Source organism: Eretmochelys imbricata, chromosome 1, assembly GCF_965152235.1.
Source record: "Eretmochelys imbricata isolate rEreImb1 chromosome 1, rEreImb1.hap1, whole genome shotgun sequence".
Classification (NCBI taxonomy): Eukaryota; Metazoa; Chordata; order Testudines; family Cheloniidae; genus Eretmochelys; species Eretmochelys imbricata.
The window spans coordinates 316,885,819-316,898,275 of record NC_135572.1 but is presented as its reverse complement, the minus strand read 5'-3'; the positions used below and the strand labels follow the sequence as shown (position 1 = coordinate 316,898,275).

The 12,457-nt window shown below is 40.0% G+C and overlaps 1 protein-coding gene across 3 annotated transcripts in view; it reads right to left on the bottom strand.

The window, feature by feature from the left end:
• Positions 1 to 12,457, bottom strand: part of PTPRZ1 (protein tyrosine phosphatase receptor type Z1) — a 98,602-nt gene that overhangs the window by 30,369 nt on the left and 55,776 nt on the right. For all 3 annotated transcript variants that reach the window (XM_077807833.1, XM_077807834.1, XM_077807835.1), the window contains exon 11: positions 7,479 to 7,623. In XM_077807833.1, coding sequence (XP_077663959.1) covers positions 7,479 to 7,623 — 145 coding nt within the window. The remainder of the gene's footprint in view (positions 1 to 7,478; positions 7,624 to 12,457) is intronic.

The window sequence follows — 12,457 nt, the reverse complement described above, 5'->3', positions numbered from 1 at the left end:
ACTACAACATGAAATATAAATCTCAGTCCCCCTTCTACTAAGAAGCAGCTCTTAATCAAATACTAGCACCCCCGCGATAGCCGATAACTCAATCCACTATCTTTCTTCAGAGGCTGGGTAAAAAATGTGGGTGCTGCAGTGTGACCTGACAGTCAACTTAATGGAAGAAGATCTTAGCTATTTTGAATCAGAATCAAGAGGGCATCCCAGAGCCTGCTGGAGAACACCCTGGCAGCCACCTCTGCTTTAATATACTGTATTGAGAGAGATCTAGCACCAGTGCCCTCATTGACTGCAACTCCATCTGTTTATCACAGTGAGATAGACGGTGTGTCAGGTAGGCTGCTCCCAGGCCCAAGTGTTGGTGCTCAGCACCTGCTGCAAATCAGGCTCATTTAAGATGTCTCCAGGAGGACACTCCAAAAATAAGGCACCAAAAATCACTAGTTATTTTTAAACATCCTGGCCTGATACTCAGTGCATTGTGCATTTTAACAGGGTGTGCTTATTTAAAATACATGAATAAATAAAAATAACAAAAGGAAAATCTAAAAAGCTTGACGCCATTGTTTCTAAAGATCTTGTTCCATTAAGTGTATACAGTCACATTACAGTGTTTTGTCACATTTCTGCATGAAAAAGTTTAAATTGGAAAAGATTTGTGTAATGATTTTCACATCTAAAACATGCTTTAAAGCATTCTAGTAACATACTGTGTGTTAATTATCCCTTGTAGCCTCAAGTAAATTATACCCTAAAACATCTGGGAGAAAAAATTCAAAGCATCCTACTTAATCTAGAACAAGATTCAGACTAAGTATTCCATCTGCTCTGCATCAGCAGTGAAAGCCTTCATGACTAAGCTAAGTGTTGATAGCCATGTCACCTCCTGATTATCACTCATCTTTAATGAAAAAAGTGATGACTGTTTTAAACTTGCAGGCAAAAGTCCCATCAATCAATGTTAACCTCATTATTTAATTTACACCTTTTTACCTCAGTATTTTGATCCCATACCTAAAACTGTGTAATTCATAATTCAGACATTGCACTTCTTAGCACATTTAGTTAAAACCCAAGACAGTATTAAAGATGTTGCAATAATTAAAAGAGGCTATAGCAGGAGCGTAAGACAAAGCTGCAGCACATTAAACTGCCCTGAAGAAACTAGAGCTGAGTGAATAGTTTAAAAAGAACAGTTTAGGGCAAGACTGTGACTTGGACTCTTTAACAGGGGCTTACGGGGGAGTAACAACCCCTCCACCCACCCTTTCACCCCTCTGTAGATGTGCACAGACCTTGGCTCTGGGCATGCAGGAATAAGTAGGTGCTGTGTGCCTATTATTCCTTCCCTTCTGCTGAGGGCAGGGAGCAGATAGAGCCTTGGCTCTAACCTCCAACAGCTGGTCAGTGCAGCTCAGCTGGCAAGGATGGTGATGTAATTTGCTGCTAGTATAGGATAGGGAAACTTTCATTTTTCAGAACTGGGATTTTTTTTCACCCAGTGACCTTAAAATACAAATTCCATTCACCAAAGTAGAAAGCCATCAATAATGAAATTTGGGCCCAGAGCATCAGACATGAAATCAACAGAACCAGCAGATTCAAGCATTCCCAGTGAGGCTCTGAATCTTCTATCTGTTTTCTTGGTTTCATGTATTCTATTTTTGGATGAAAAATCCTCCCAAAGGCTGTACAAAACGATGTATCCAAAGGGATAAGGCTGTGAAATAAATAAAAGGATCTCTTTGTCTACTTCACTGTAAACCTAGACTGTCGAAAAGACAATGATATTGACTGGAAACTCATTGCCTGAGTTACAAGAGGCCTTGAACGACCAAACTAGAGGGGGCAAAATTATACATTTTTATTTCATATATGGAATCTGAATAAAAAATATTAGAAAACATCAAAATTAAAAAGTTGCCATTTCTGCCAGTCAAGACAACTTTTCATCATGAAAAGAGTGAACCTCTGTCTCATGAAATAGTCAAGAGTTGTTGTGAATTTCTCCAGGTGGAAGTTCAAGAATTCTTTACTAAGAACAGAGTTAAACAGCTAAGTTAGTTTTCTGCTGGCCACAACTGCTGTTTGTTTTTACAAACAATTTGAGGGGAGAGCAAAATAATTTCTGCATTTTTCCATGAATCTGACAAACAGGCATTTGTCAGCTTTGCCAGGGATGATTCTTTTTGACTCATCTTCAAACCAAAGACCTCCACTGGGTAGCTGGACTATCATTTTTTGTGAACACTGTTGTAAATAAGCATACAGAGATAAGTTTCTTGCAAGTTTAAGTATTTGATGAGCAATTTGGCCCACAAAAAACAAAAAAGGCTCATATTGGGTATCAACTATCAGCTTAAAACCAACTAAAGCTGAGCACGAGAATTGCTCTGTTAGGGATTCAGTTGTATTATTCAGTTCTTCCTATAGAACATTTTGCAAGTATAAAGAAAATAAAATTGTCCTATAAAGTTAATGTCCTAATTTTCCATTGACTTTAAAAAGATCTGTGGGTGCTCAGCACCTTTGAAAATCAGGCCACAAAGTCCAAATTACAGTACATGATATTTAGATTTCATTCCTTTTAAAAACATAGAAAATACGTTACTGGCTTCAGCATAAGGTCAACAAAATTTTCTCTTGAAGATTAACAAAAAAGAGCTCCATATTTTATTTTGTAATACATGGGAAATACACAAAGGATTAAATTAAACATCTAGAAGATATTACTGCTAACGGGATCTTTGCTATATTTTGAAAGACTGGGTTTCAAAATTGTGCATTCTCTGAGAAAGAATACCAAATGAACACAATGTCATTTGACAAGAACAAGCTCATAACATGTGTAGGATTACTAAAACTACACCATGCAATCCGGGTCTTAAAGTGTATGGCATTGTTTTCTTTTGTAAACAGGAAAGATTTCGAATACCATTTAGCTTTAAAAATAAAGCCTTTTGAAGATGAATATGAACATTCATGTTGGACAATGTGAAACTAAGAGAAGCCTGTCAGTAAAATGAAGGAGAGTTAACCATAAATCCCCATGGTAGAATTCATAATCAACTGACTAGAAGTAATCTAAGAAATGAGTTGTGCAATTCTTCTGGACATTAACTGATTCCTTTCCAAGACTCACTCTGAAGATGAAATATTTTAAAAACATCATTTTTCATACACCAGCTCTAATACTGTCAAAGGCTGGACTGCTAGTTACCATAGTAGCTTGGGAGACTTGGGTTCAATTCCCTGCTACACCACATAGTTCCTGTGGGACCTCAAGCAAGTCACGTAGTCCCTCAGTTCCCTATCTGTAAAATGGGAACAATAGCACTTCCCTACCTCACTGTGTCGTTGTGAGGCACAGTCTATTAAAGACTGTGAGATGCTGAGATACTACAATGATAGAGGCCAGATACATATATGAGATAGATAGATAGATAGACAGATAGACAGATAGATAGATAGATAGATAATACTAGTGTGTCATTATTCCTGAATTTATTCATTTTGTATTTGTTTTACACTTGTCATGCAGCTTCTTTGTTGAGTGATATTTTGACATGACAGTCTATTAGAATATAACACTATCACTTTATACCTTTATCAGGACATTTTAGAAATGGCTTAACTAGTGGTGTGCACATGAGTGAAACTAGATGTAACTCACATGCATAATAAGTGGAAGAGGGTGGCTATAGGAAAAGAACCAACAGGAGAATGTAGAGAGGTGTAAAATGTAGCAGGTCCCCTGTGCTTTACCTTACACCTTATATTCTCTGTTGGCTGTTGTTACAACTCCACCCTCCCATATCCTTGATATGTAACTTACAGCCATTTGCATTCATTTGTGCAGATTTGGACCCACATGTACCTTACATTTATTATTTACATCACTTCTGAATTTATCCCCAATTGTTTAAATTTCCATGGATTCACATTATTTAAAAGACAGTAACACAGATAATATAAAAAGAGTACTTGTGGCACCTTGGAGACTAACCAATTTATTTGAGCATAAGCTTTCGTGAGCTACAGCTTACTTCATCGGATGCATGCATGATAATATATCAGCCATGGAATGCCCTCCTTCTCCTTTGTACCGCTAACATCTATCTTCACTCCACTTCAGTCCCTCCCTTTAGACTTCCTTTTCCCAGGTGCATATCAATGATAATACAAGATAAAGAAAAAGCTGACCCACCCTCCAAAAGACATAATGGGCAGATTCAATCCTGAGCTACACTGACAGAGAAAGTTCTTTGGTGGCAGAAAATCCATCTGACAGAGGGTGGGTTTAGAATGATGTGCAGTGCCTCTAGGTCCCCCTCTGCTAGAAAGCTCAGAATGGCTGGTACTGGCCAGGGAGGGCCAGGAGACACACTGGCAGGGCAACCATGAGGTCCTATTGGAATCAAGAATTATGCTCCGCCAGTCAAACCCTCGAGGGAAAGGTGGTGGTGTAAATACTGACTTCCTTCCCCTGGGGATGGATTGCCATCCCCAGACACAATGGCCCAGGCTGGCCGAACTGGCCCAATATCTCTATTTGCTCACATCTTTATCTTCTGTGTAAAGTTGGTAAAAAAAAAATGCTCAAGTTTTTTTTAAAATTTCAACAAAAATTTTTAAGGATTTTTTTGTGTGTGCTGTTTTCTGACCAGCTTTGAGAATCGCTTGAATTTTTCAAAAAATTCAAACTTTTTTAGTGATTTTTTTCCAAAAAACTGTTTACATTTTTTACACAGCTCTACTCCTGTGTCATGTTATATATTTGCTTGGACCTAGCAGAATAGGGCCTATGACAAACTGGGAATTTTCTGTCATATTTTTATTAAATCTGTGTGTGCCTCAGTTTCCCCCTATACTTTGCATTGGTAACCAGTGATTGGGAAAATGATTAAGTTTACTCTCAGGACAGGCAAAAAGACATAGGTCTGTGTGTCATCTCCCTGTCTGGGTGCAATGAACTGAGTCATTAAGGAACTGGTTGAAACTGACCCAGGCCAACAAGGCGCAGAGAGACAACAGACGCTCCAATGACTCATACATTAAAGCTATCAGTAGCGAAGCTGAGCAGAGACCCCAGCTCAAGAACAAAGGACTGAGAGGTGTAAGAGAGGTGTAAATTAAATAAGTGTGGGCTCTGAAAGAAGCTTGAGCTCTCTCACCTGCGAACTGACAAAGGAAGGATATCAGAGAGAGACACAGAGTCTGAAAATAGAGTTCACTACAGGTTGGTGAATTGCTCTGGGCTGACCAGAATGGACTAGGCATTAACCTTTATTTCTCTATGCCAGTGGTCCCCAGACTTTTGAGGGTCACGCCCCCCCTTGTCCCTGTCCACACACCCCCACCTCCCTGGAACTGGGAGTGGGGCTGCGGCTCTGGAGCGGGGGCGGGGAGAGGACTGGACATACAGACAGTGGTAAGGGGGCTGAGGCTGGGGCTGCAGATGGGGGTGGGTCTGGAACCGGGAGCACGGCAGCCAGAAGCCAAAGCTGGGGGTAGGAGCAGAGCTGCAGGTGGGCTGCGGTGGGGGCTGGCAGCCTCACCTGTGGCCAAGTGCATCTCCTCTCTCAGCCTTAGCCCCAGGACGGGAATGGAGCCATGGCCAGCAGCAGCGGCTGGCTGGTGCAGGGCCGGCAGCAGAGCTGCGCTGAGGCTAGCGACAGTGCCAGGAGCCAGGGACGCAGCTGGGGACAGGGCCGGAACAGAGCTGGGGACAGGGAGGGGCTGAGTGGCACTCTGTCCCCGCCCCCATGGGCTCTGGCCTGGTCCCTGCCGTGTCCTCCCCCAACCCCGAAGGTTCCTCTGCACCCCACACTTTGGGGACTTCTGCTCTATGCTAACCTAAGGACTGTTAATGCTACTACACTCCAGATGACTAATAAACCCTGCTCTTTTGAAAACATTGCTTCAGTGTCACTGGGTGAGGTGCATTAGTTCCTGAAGAATCTCGAACCAGGGGTCTATCTCAGTTGGATTCGCTGAGCAGAGCTCATGGCGTGAAGCAGGAGTGCTGAAGCCCCAGAGGATTAGTCTTGGAAGGTGTTGAGGCTGCATGGCCTACCTTGAAGGAAGAGTGAGACTCCTTAGGTGTCTGGCACATTGAAAAGTTCCTCCAAGAGACTGTTCAAAAGCTGGGGGGCATAGCGTTAATCCTGTGAGTCCATGACAGGACACTATTCATAACTGGGATCAGACAGCTCAGAACCACAGTATAACAGGAGGCTTTAGGGGAGGAAATCTCTGCAAGGGAATTTCTCCCTAATTGTCCCAGGGAATAGGCCATGGAGCCTCTGGAACTAGAGGACTACCTGCATTCTGCATGGATCTTGGGGGATCCACGGGAGGGCAGGGCTATCCTCCTGAAGACCTCTGTCTCCTCACTCACTTTGGCCCACAGAAAACCTTGTGTACAATGGAGCCATGCTTCAAGGTGGTGGAGCTAAGCATAAGCAGACTAAGCAATTGCTTAGGGCCCTAAGCAGCTCAAGGGGCCCCTGATTTAGTATTACCCCCAAAATACCATTAATGTAATTTAACATGGACTTTTTAACAAGTGCATTAGTATGTGTTATGTTGGCTTTTATTTTGGTTTGTGAAAATGATGCAATTCATATCTTTAAGAGGTGCGGGGTAAGAGGGACTCCAAAACATTCCTGCTCAGGAACTCTAATAGACTAGCCCTGCCTCTGGCTATTAGAGAATCCCCTAGTTATGACTCTTGTTTTCTGTGGAATCCCCACTGGGCCAGAGGAGCACAAAGTGCAGACCCAGCATCTGCTAACCCTTCCACTTCATATGGGACAGTGGAACTGTGTGTGCTAGAGAAAGAGAAAAGGTTCCAGCCCTGGTCACCTGTTGTACTGTTGGCCTAATGTAGGATCTGTGCTTGCATGGAAGACCCTTAGGTTAGGACCTGTAACTTCCTCTGCTTTGTACATCTCCTTCCATGCTGATGGTGCTCCGTAAATAATTTTAAAAAACGGAAAAAAATAGCCATGTAAAAAAATAAATATATTACTATACACTTAGCTTCACTGCATTTTAATAGGAGTTAAGAGCTAATCCCGCAGTCCTTTACAAAGTTCCCACTGACATCAAGAACTCCAGGATCGGGTACTAAATTTATAAATCCCCTACAGATACATTTCTGGTACATCTGGAAAAGGAAGCTGTGATGTTTAATTTTGTTTTTCCTATATCACTTAATTCCTAAAGGTAAACAAACAATCACATCAATTATTTGTTTTTTAAAATCTCTTGATATGCAAGTGAACATTTTAATAGCTTACCAGAAATGGGTATTACTGCAATACAAATAAATAACTATAATAATAATAATAATATCTGTTAGAAAGTCAGGATCCAGTCTGATCTCTTGCAAATCTTCAGTAATGCCAATTACATTTTTCTAATCAGGACAAAATCTACGCTTTGTAGAACTGCAAAAATAAATAACTTACCTCCAGTATATGAGAATACCCACAAGAATCACTAGACAGATAAAAGTCAGAGCTGATACGACCACAAGTGGTATAACTGTCTTCTTCTCTGATTCCAGACTCTCAGCTAGACCAATACGAGACTCATGGCTACTATTACTTGCCTCTGTAGTCAGAGAAAATTGAAATAATCCATATTTAAATGTCAACAAAAAGCACAGCATAACTGAATGTGTTTATAAGAGCCTTAGGTAATGTCACTTACCGTTCTAATTTTTACTGTGTAGCAGAAAACATACATATTTGCAAACCAGTTTAAAGAAAATAAGCAGACAGAAAGTATAGCAAAGTATCAGAGTTTATGCAACACAGCATCCCAGCAGCGTAGAACTTCTTTGTAAAAATGTAGATTGTTGTTAAAATATAATTTCAAGAAGAAAATGTTTCATTTTAAATTTCAATTAGCCGACACTCAGTGCTTCAAGGGATCTGAGTATATAATATTGAAGTGTTTAAAGATAGCTTTCATATTATATTTTTACTCATGTAATGCAAAACATTGTTCTTTTGATCAATAAATATAAATGGACAATGTTCTTAACATAGCAAATAGCTACATGACTGCTAAATTGCAACTGAAATTGCAATATTTTAATATTTTGTCAGTTCTGTAAATTTGGTCTAGCGATTCATGAGAGAAATCCTGCTTCCACTGAAGTCAATTCAATTGAGCCAAATTTCACTCCTTACTTGGCTTTTTACAGAGAATCAAATTATTGTATATATATTGTATGTTATGGATCTGACAAGTTTCTATTAGCCTTGTATTACCAGATGCCTGAAATGCTCAGGCCCAGGAGTGCATTAGGATTTCAAAATACATTTTTAGTATTTTATTAAAATAAAAGAACATACGAAAGGGATTGGCCCTGCAACCCTTTCTCAGGTTGACTGTTAAACTTGAAGTCAATGGGATGTCTCACAATAGTTAGGATTGTGGGTTTTGTCCCAAATGACAGTTTTTCTAGAGAACGTCGTTCACCCATATCAATGTCTATGATCTTTACATTATCATCACTGCAAATGAAAAGGTATTTCACAGTTGTTGGAATTAAAGCCCCAATATTTCAAAGAGCAGTGCATGGGCAGACCCCTGTGCCCATGCAGAACCCCAAGTCAATGGGGGCAGGAATCTGTCTTTGTGGAGTCAATTGCAGGTTTTGGGCCTAAGGGAGTAATTCTACAGTTCTACTTGAACAAAACTGCCCTTAGATGGAGGGTTAATGGGATTTTTGTCCTAGTAAGGACGTCAGGAGCTACTTTCTGAAATGCACGATACTAGAGCTGCTTGGAAATTTGTCTATGAAACAGTTTTCCACTGAAAAATGGTGTTTCATCAAATCTGTAACTTTTTGCAAAATGCTTTATGATTTTGACAGAATTTTGTTTCAACTTGGGGGAAAATATGTCAACATCGTTGGAACAGAACGTTCTGATTTTCCATTTCAAAACATCTTGTTGTTTACATTTTTTAATTTTATTTTAAAAATAGATTGAAAAAATTAAAAAGATCAAAATTGAAACATTTCAAAATTTCAATAGATTTAAAGGCCACAAAGAGCCATTGTGATCACCTACTCCGACTCTCTGTATAACACAGGCCATTGAACTTCCCCCAAATAATTCTTAGAGCGTACTTTTTAGAAAAACATCCAATTTCAATTTAAAAATTGTCAGTCATGGAGAATCCACCACAATCCTTGGTAAATTGTTCCAAAGCTTAATTCTCTCAGCATTAAAAATTTACATCCTATTTTTAGTCTAAATTTGTTGAGCTTCGTCTTCCAGCCATTGGATTGTATTATAGAATCCTAGAATCATAGGACTAGAAAGGACCTCGAGAGGTCATCTAGTCCAGGTCCCTTTACTCATGGCAGGACTAAGTATTATCTAGACCATCCCTGAGAGGTGTTTGTTTAACTTGCTCTTTAAAATCTCCAATGATGGAGATTCCACAACCTCCCTAGGCCATTTAATTCAGTGCTTAACCACCCTGACAGTTAGGAAGTTTTTCCTAATGTCCAACCTAAACTGCTCTTGCTGCAATTTCAGCCCATTGCTTCTTATCCTATCCTCAGAGGTTAATGAGAACAATTTACCTCCCTCCTCCTTGTAACAACCTTTCTGTACTTGGAAACTTTTATCATGTCCTTTCTCAATCTTTTTGTCTCCAGACGAAACAAACCCAATTTTTTCAATCTTCCTTCTTAGGTCATGTTTTCTAGAACTTTAATTATTTTTGTTGCTCTTCTCTGGACTCTCTCCAATTTGTCCACATCTTTCCTGAAATGTGGTACCCAGAACTGGACATAATACTCCAGTTGAGGCCTAATCAGTGCAGAGTAGAGTGGAAGAATTATTTCTCATGTCTTGCTAACAACACTCCTGCTAATACATCCCAGAATGATGTTTGCTTTTTTTGCAACAGTATTACACTGTTGACTCATATTTAGCTTGTGATACACTATGACCACCCAGAGGCCTGTCTGCAGTACTCCTTCCTAGGCAGTCATTTCCCATTTTGTATGTGTGCAACTTATTGTCCCTTCCTAAGTGGAGTACTTTGCATTTGTCCTTATTGAATTTCATCCTGTTTACTTCAGACCATTTCTCCAGTTTGTCCAGATCATTTTTAATTTTAATTCTACCCTCCAAAGCACTTGCAACCCCTCCTATCTTGGTATCATCCACAAACTTTGTAAGTGTACTCTCTATTCCATTATCTTGATGAAGATATTGAACAGAACTAGAGCCAGAACCGATTCTTGCAGGACCCCACTCGATATGCTCTTCCAGCTTGACTGTGAACCACTGATAACTGCTCTCTGGGAACAGTTTTCCAACCAGTTATGCACCCATTTTACAGTAGCTCGATCTAGATTAAATTTTCCTAGTTTGTTTATGAGAAGCTCATGCAAGACATTATCAAATGCCTTACTAAAGTCAAGATATATCACAGCTACTGCTTTCCCCCTATTCACAAGGCTTGTTACCCCATGAAAGAAAGCTTTTAGGTTGAGTTTGACATGATTTGGTCTTGATAAATTCATGCTGACTCGTTACTTATCACCTTATGATCTTCTAGGTGTTTGCAAATTGATTGCTTAATTATTCGCTCCATTATCTTTCTGGATATTGAAGTTAAGCTGACTGGTCTATAATTCTCTGGGTTGTCCTTATTTCCCTTTTTATAGATTAGCACTATATTTGCCCTTTTCCAGTCTTCTGGAATCTTTCCATGACTTTTCAAAGACAATCACTAATGGCTCAGATATCTTCTCTGTCAGCTCCTGGAGTATTCTAGAAGAGTGGTTCTCAAAGCCGGTCCGCCACGTGTTCAGGGAAAGCCCCTGGCGGGCCGGACCAGTTTGTTTACCTGCTGCGTCCACAGGTTTGGCCGATTGCGGCTCCCACTGGCCTTGGTCCGCTGCTCCAGGTCAATGGGGGCTGCGGGAAGCGGCGTGGGCCAAGGGACGTGCTGGCTGCCCTACCCGCAGCCCCCATTGGCCTGGAGTGGTGAACCATGGGAGCCGCGATCGGCCGAACCTGTGAACGCAGCAGGTAAACAAACCGGTCCGGCCTGCCAGGGACTTTCCCTGAACAAGTGGCGGACCGGCTTTGAGAACCACTGTTCTAGAATGTATTTCATAAGGTGACTTGAAGACCTCTAACTTGTTTATGTAATTTTTACCTCGTTCTTTCCCCATTTTAGCCTCCGATCCTACCTCATTTTCACTGCCATTCACTATGTTAGATGTCCAGTTGTTACTAACCTTTTTGGTGAAAACTGAAACAAAAAAGTCATTTAGCACTTCTGCCTTTCCACATTTTCTGTTATTGTTTTCCCCGCCTCATTGAATAATGGGCCTATCTTGTCCTTGGTCTTCCTTTTGCTCTAATGTATTTGTAGAATGCTTTCTAGTTATCCTTTATGTCTCTGGCTAGTTTCACCTCTTTTTGTGCCTTGGCCTTTCTAATTTTTATATCTTTCGCTCCTAAATTGAAGCACCCATTATTCAACATTTGTTCCCCATGCACATACTTAGAGACAATAATCAAGTTTGCTAAGCTGAATAGATTGAGCTCCTTGAATCTATCATTATAAGTCATATTTTCTCATCCTTACTTCTTGAGTAGTCCCACTAAAATCAAGACTGGTAGAATCTATACAATAAAACTACAAAAACAGCACCCATTTAGAAAATATAAAGTACAAATAATACATGAATTTCACAAACATCTACTAAATGAATCACTTCAGTTGAGAGAACATGTAGTTCTTTTGAAATTTCATTTAGCAAAAAAGGTTCAAAATATTGGTTTTTTCATTTAGTTTCAGATAAAACAAAATTTTGAAATCTCAATTTTTTCTGTAGAATGTAATCTCCATTTTGACCCCAACCCTACAGAATAACAAATGGAATCTGCAAAGGCCAAACATTGAATGAATTGTCCTCTGAAAGCTATCCGCATTAGCAAAGTGATTAAAATATGTCAATGGTAAGGCAATTAGCAGGTTACTATCAGTTTCTTGAGCTCAGGGGCCTCTTTTTTATAAAGACCTCAGCTTAGTTCCCAATTTTGCATGGCACAATTTTGTTCCTATTTTTTGTTTATAGCATTTAAACATCTAAATAACTCACTTTCTGTAAATCATTTCCTGTAAATATGCAAATGCTATCAGTTGTGGTCACAACTGCAGGCGCAGAATTGCACTCACAGTATTGGAGGCTGTTTCTAAAAATCAGGGCCCAAATTTCTGGTGAATAAGATATGGGATGCACTCAAGATTTTAACTGGAACTATGTATATGCATGAGCGATCAGGATGTGGCCGCTGAGCAAAGTGCACTTATTTGACTCTGGAGGTACTCCCAGGGTATAACATGATCATATATTTTAATTACAAGGCAGCTTAAAAATGCACCATACTTTAGTGAT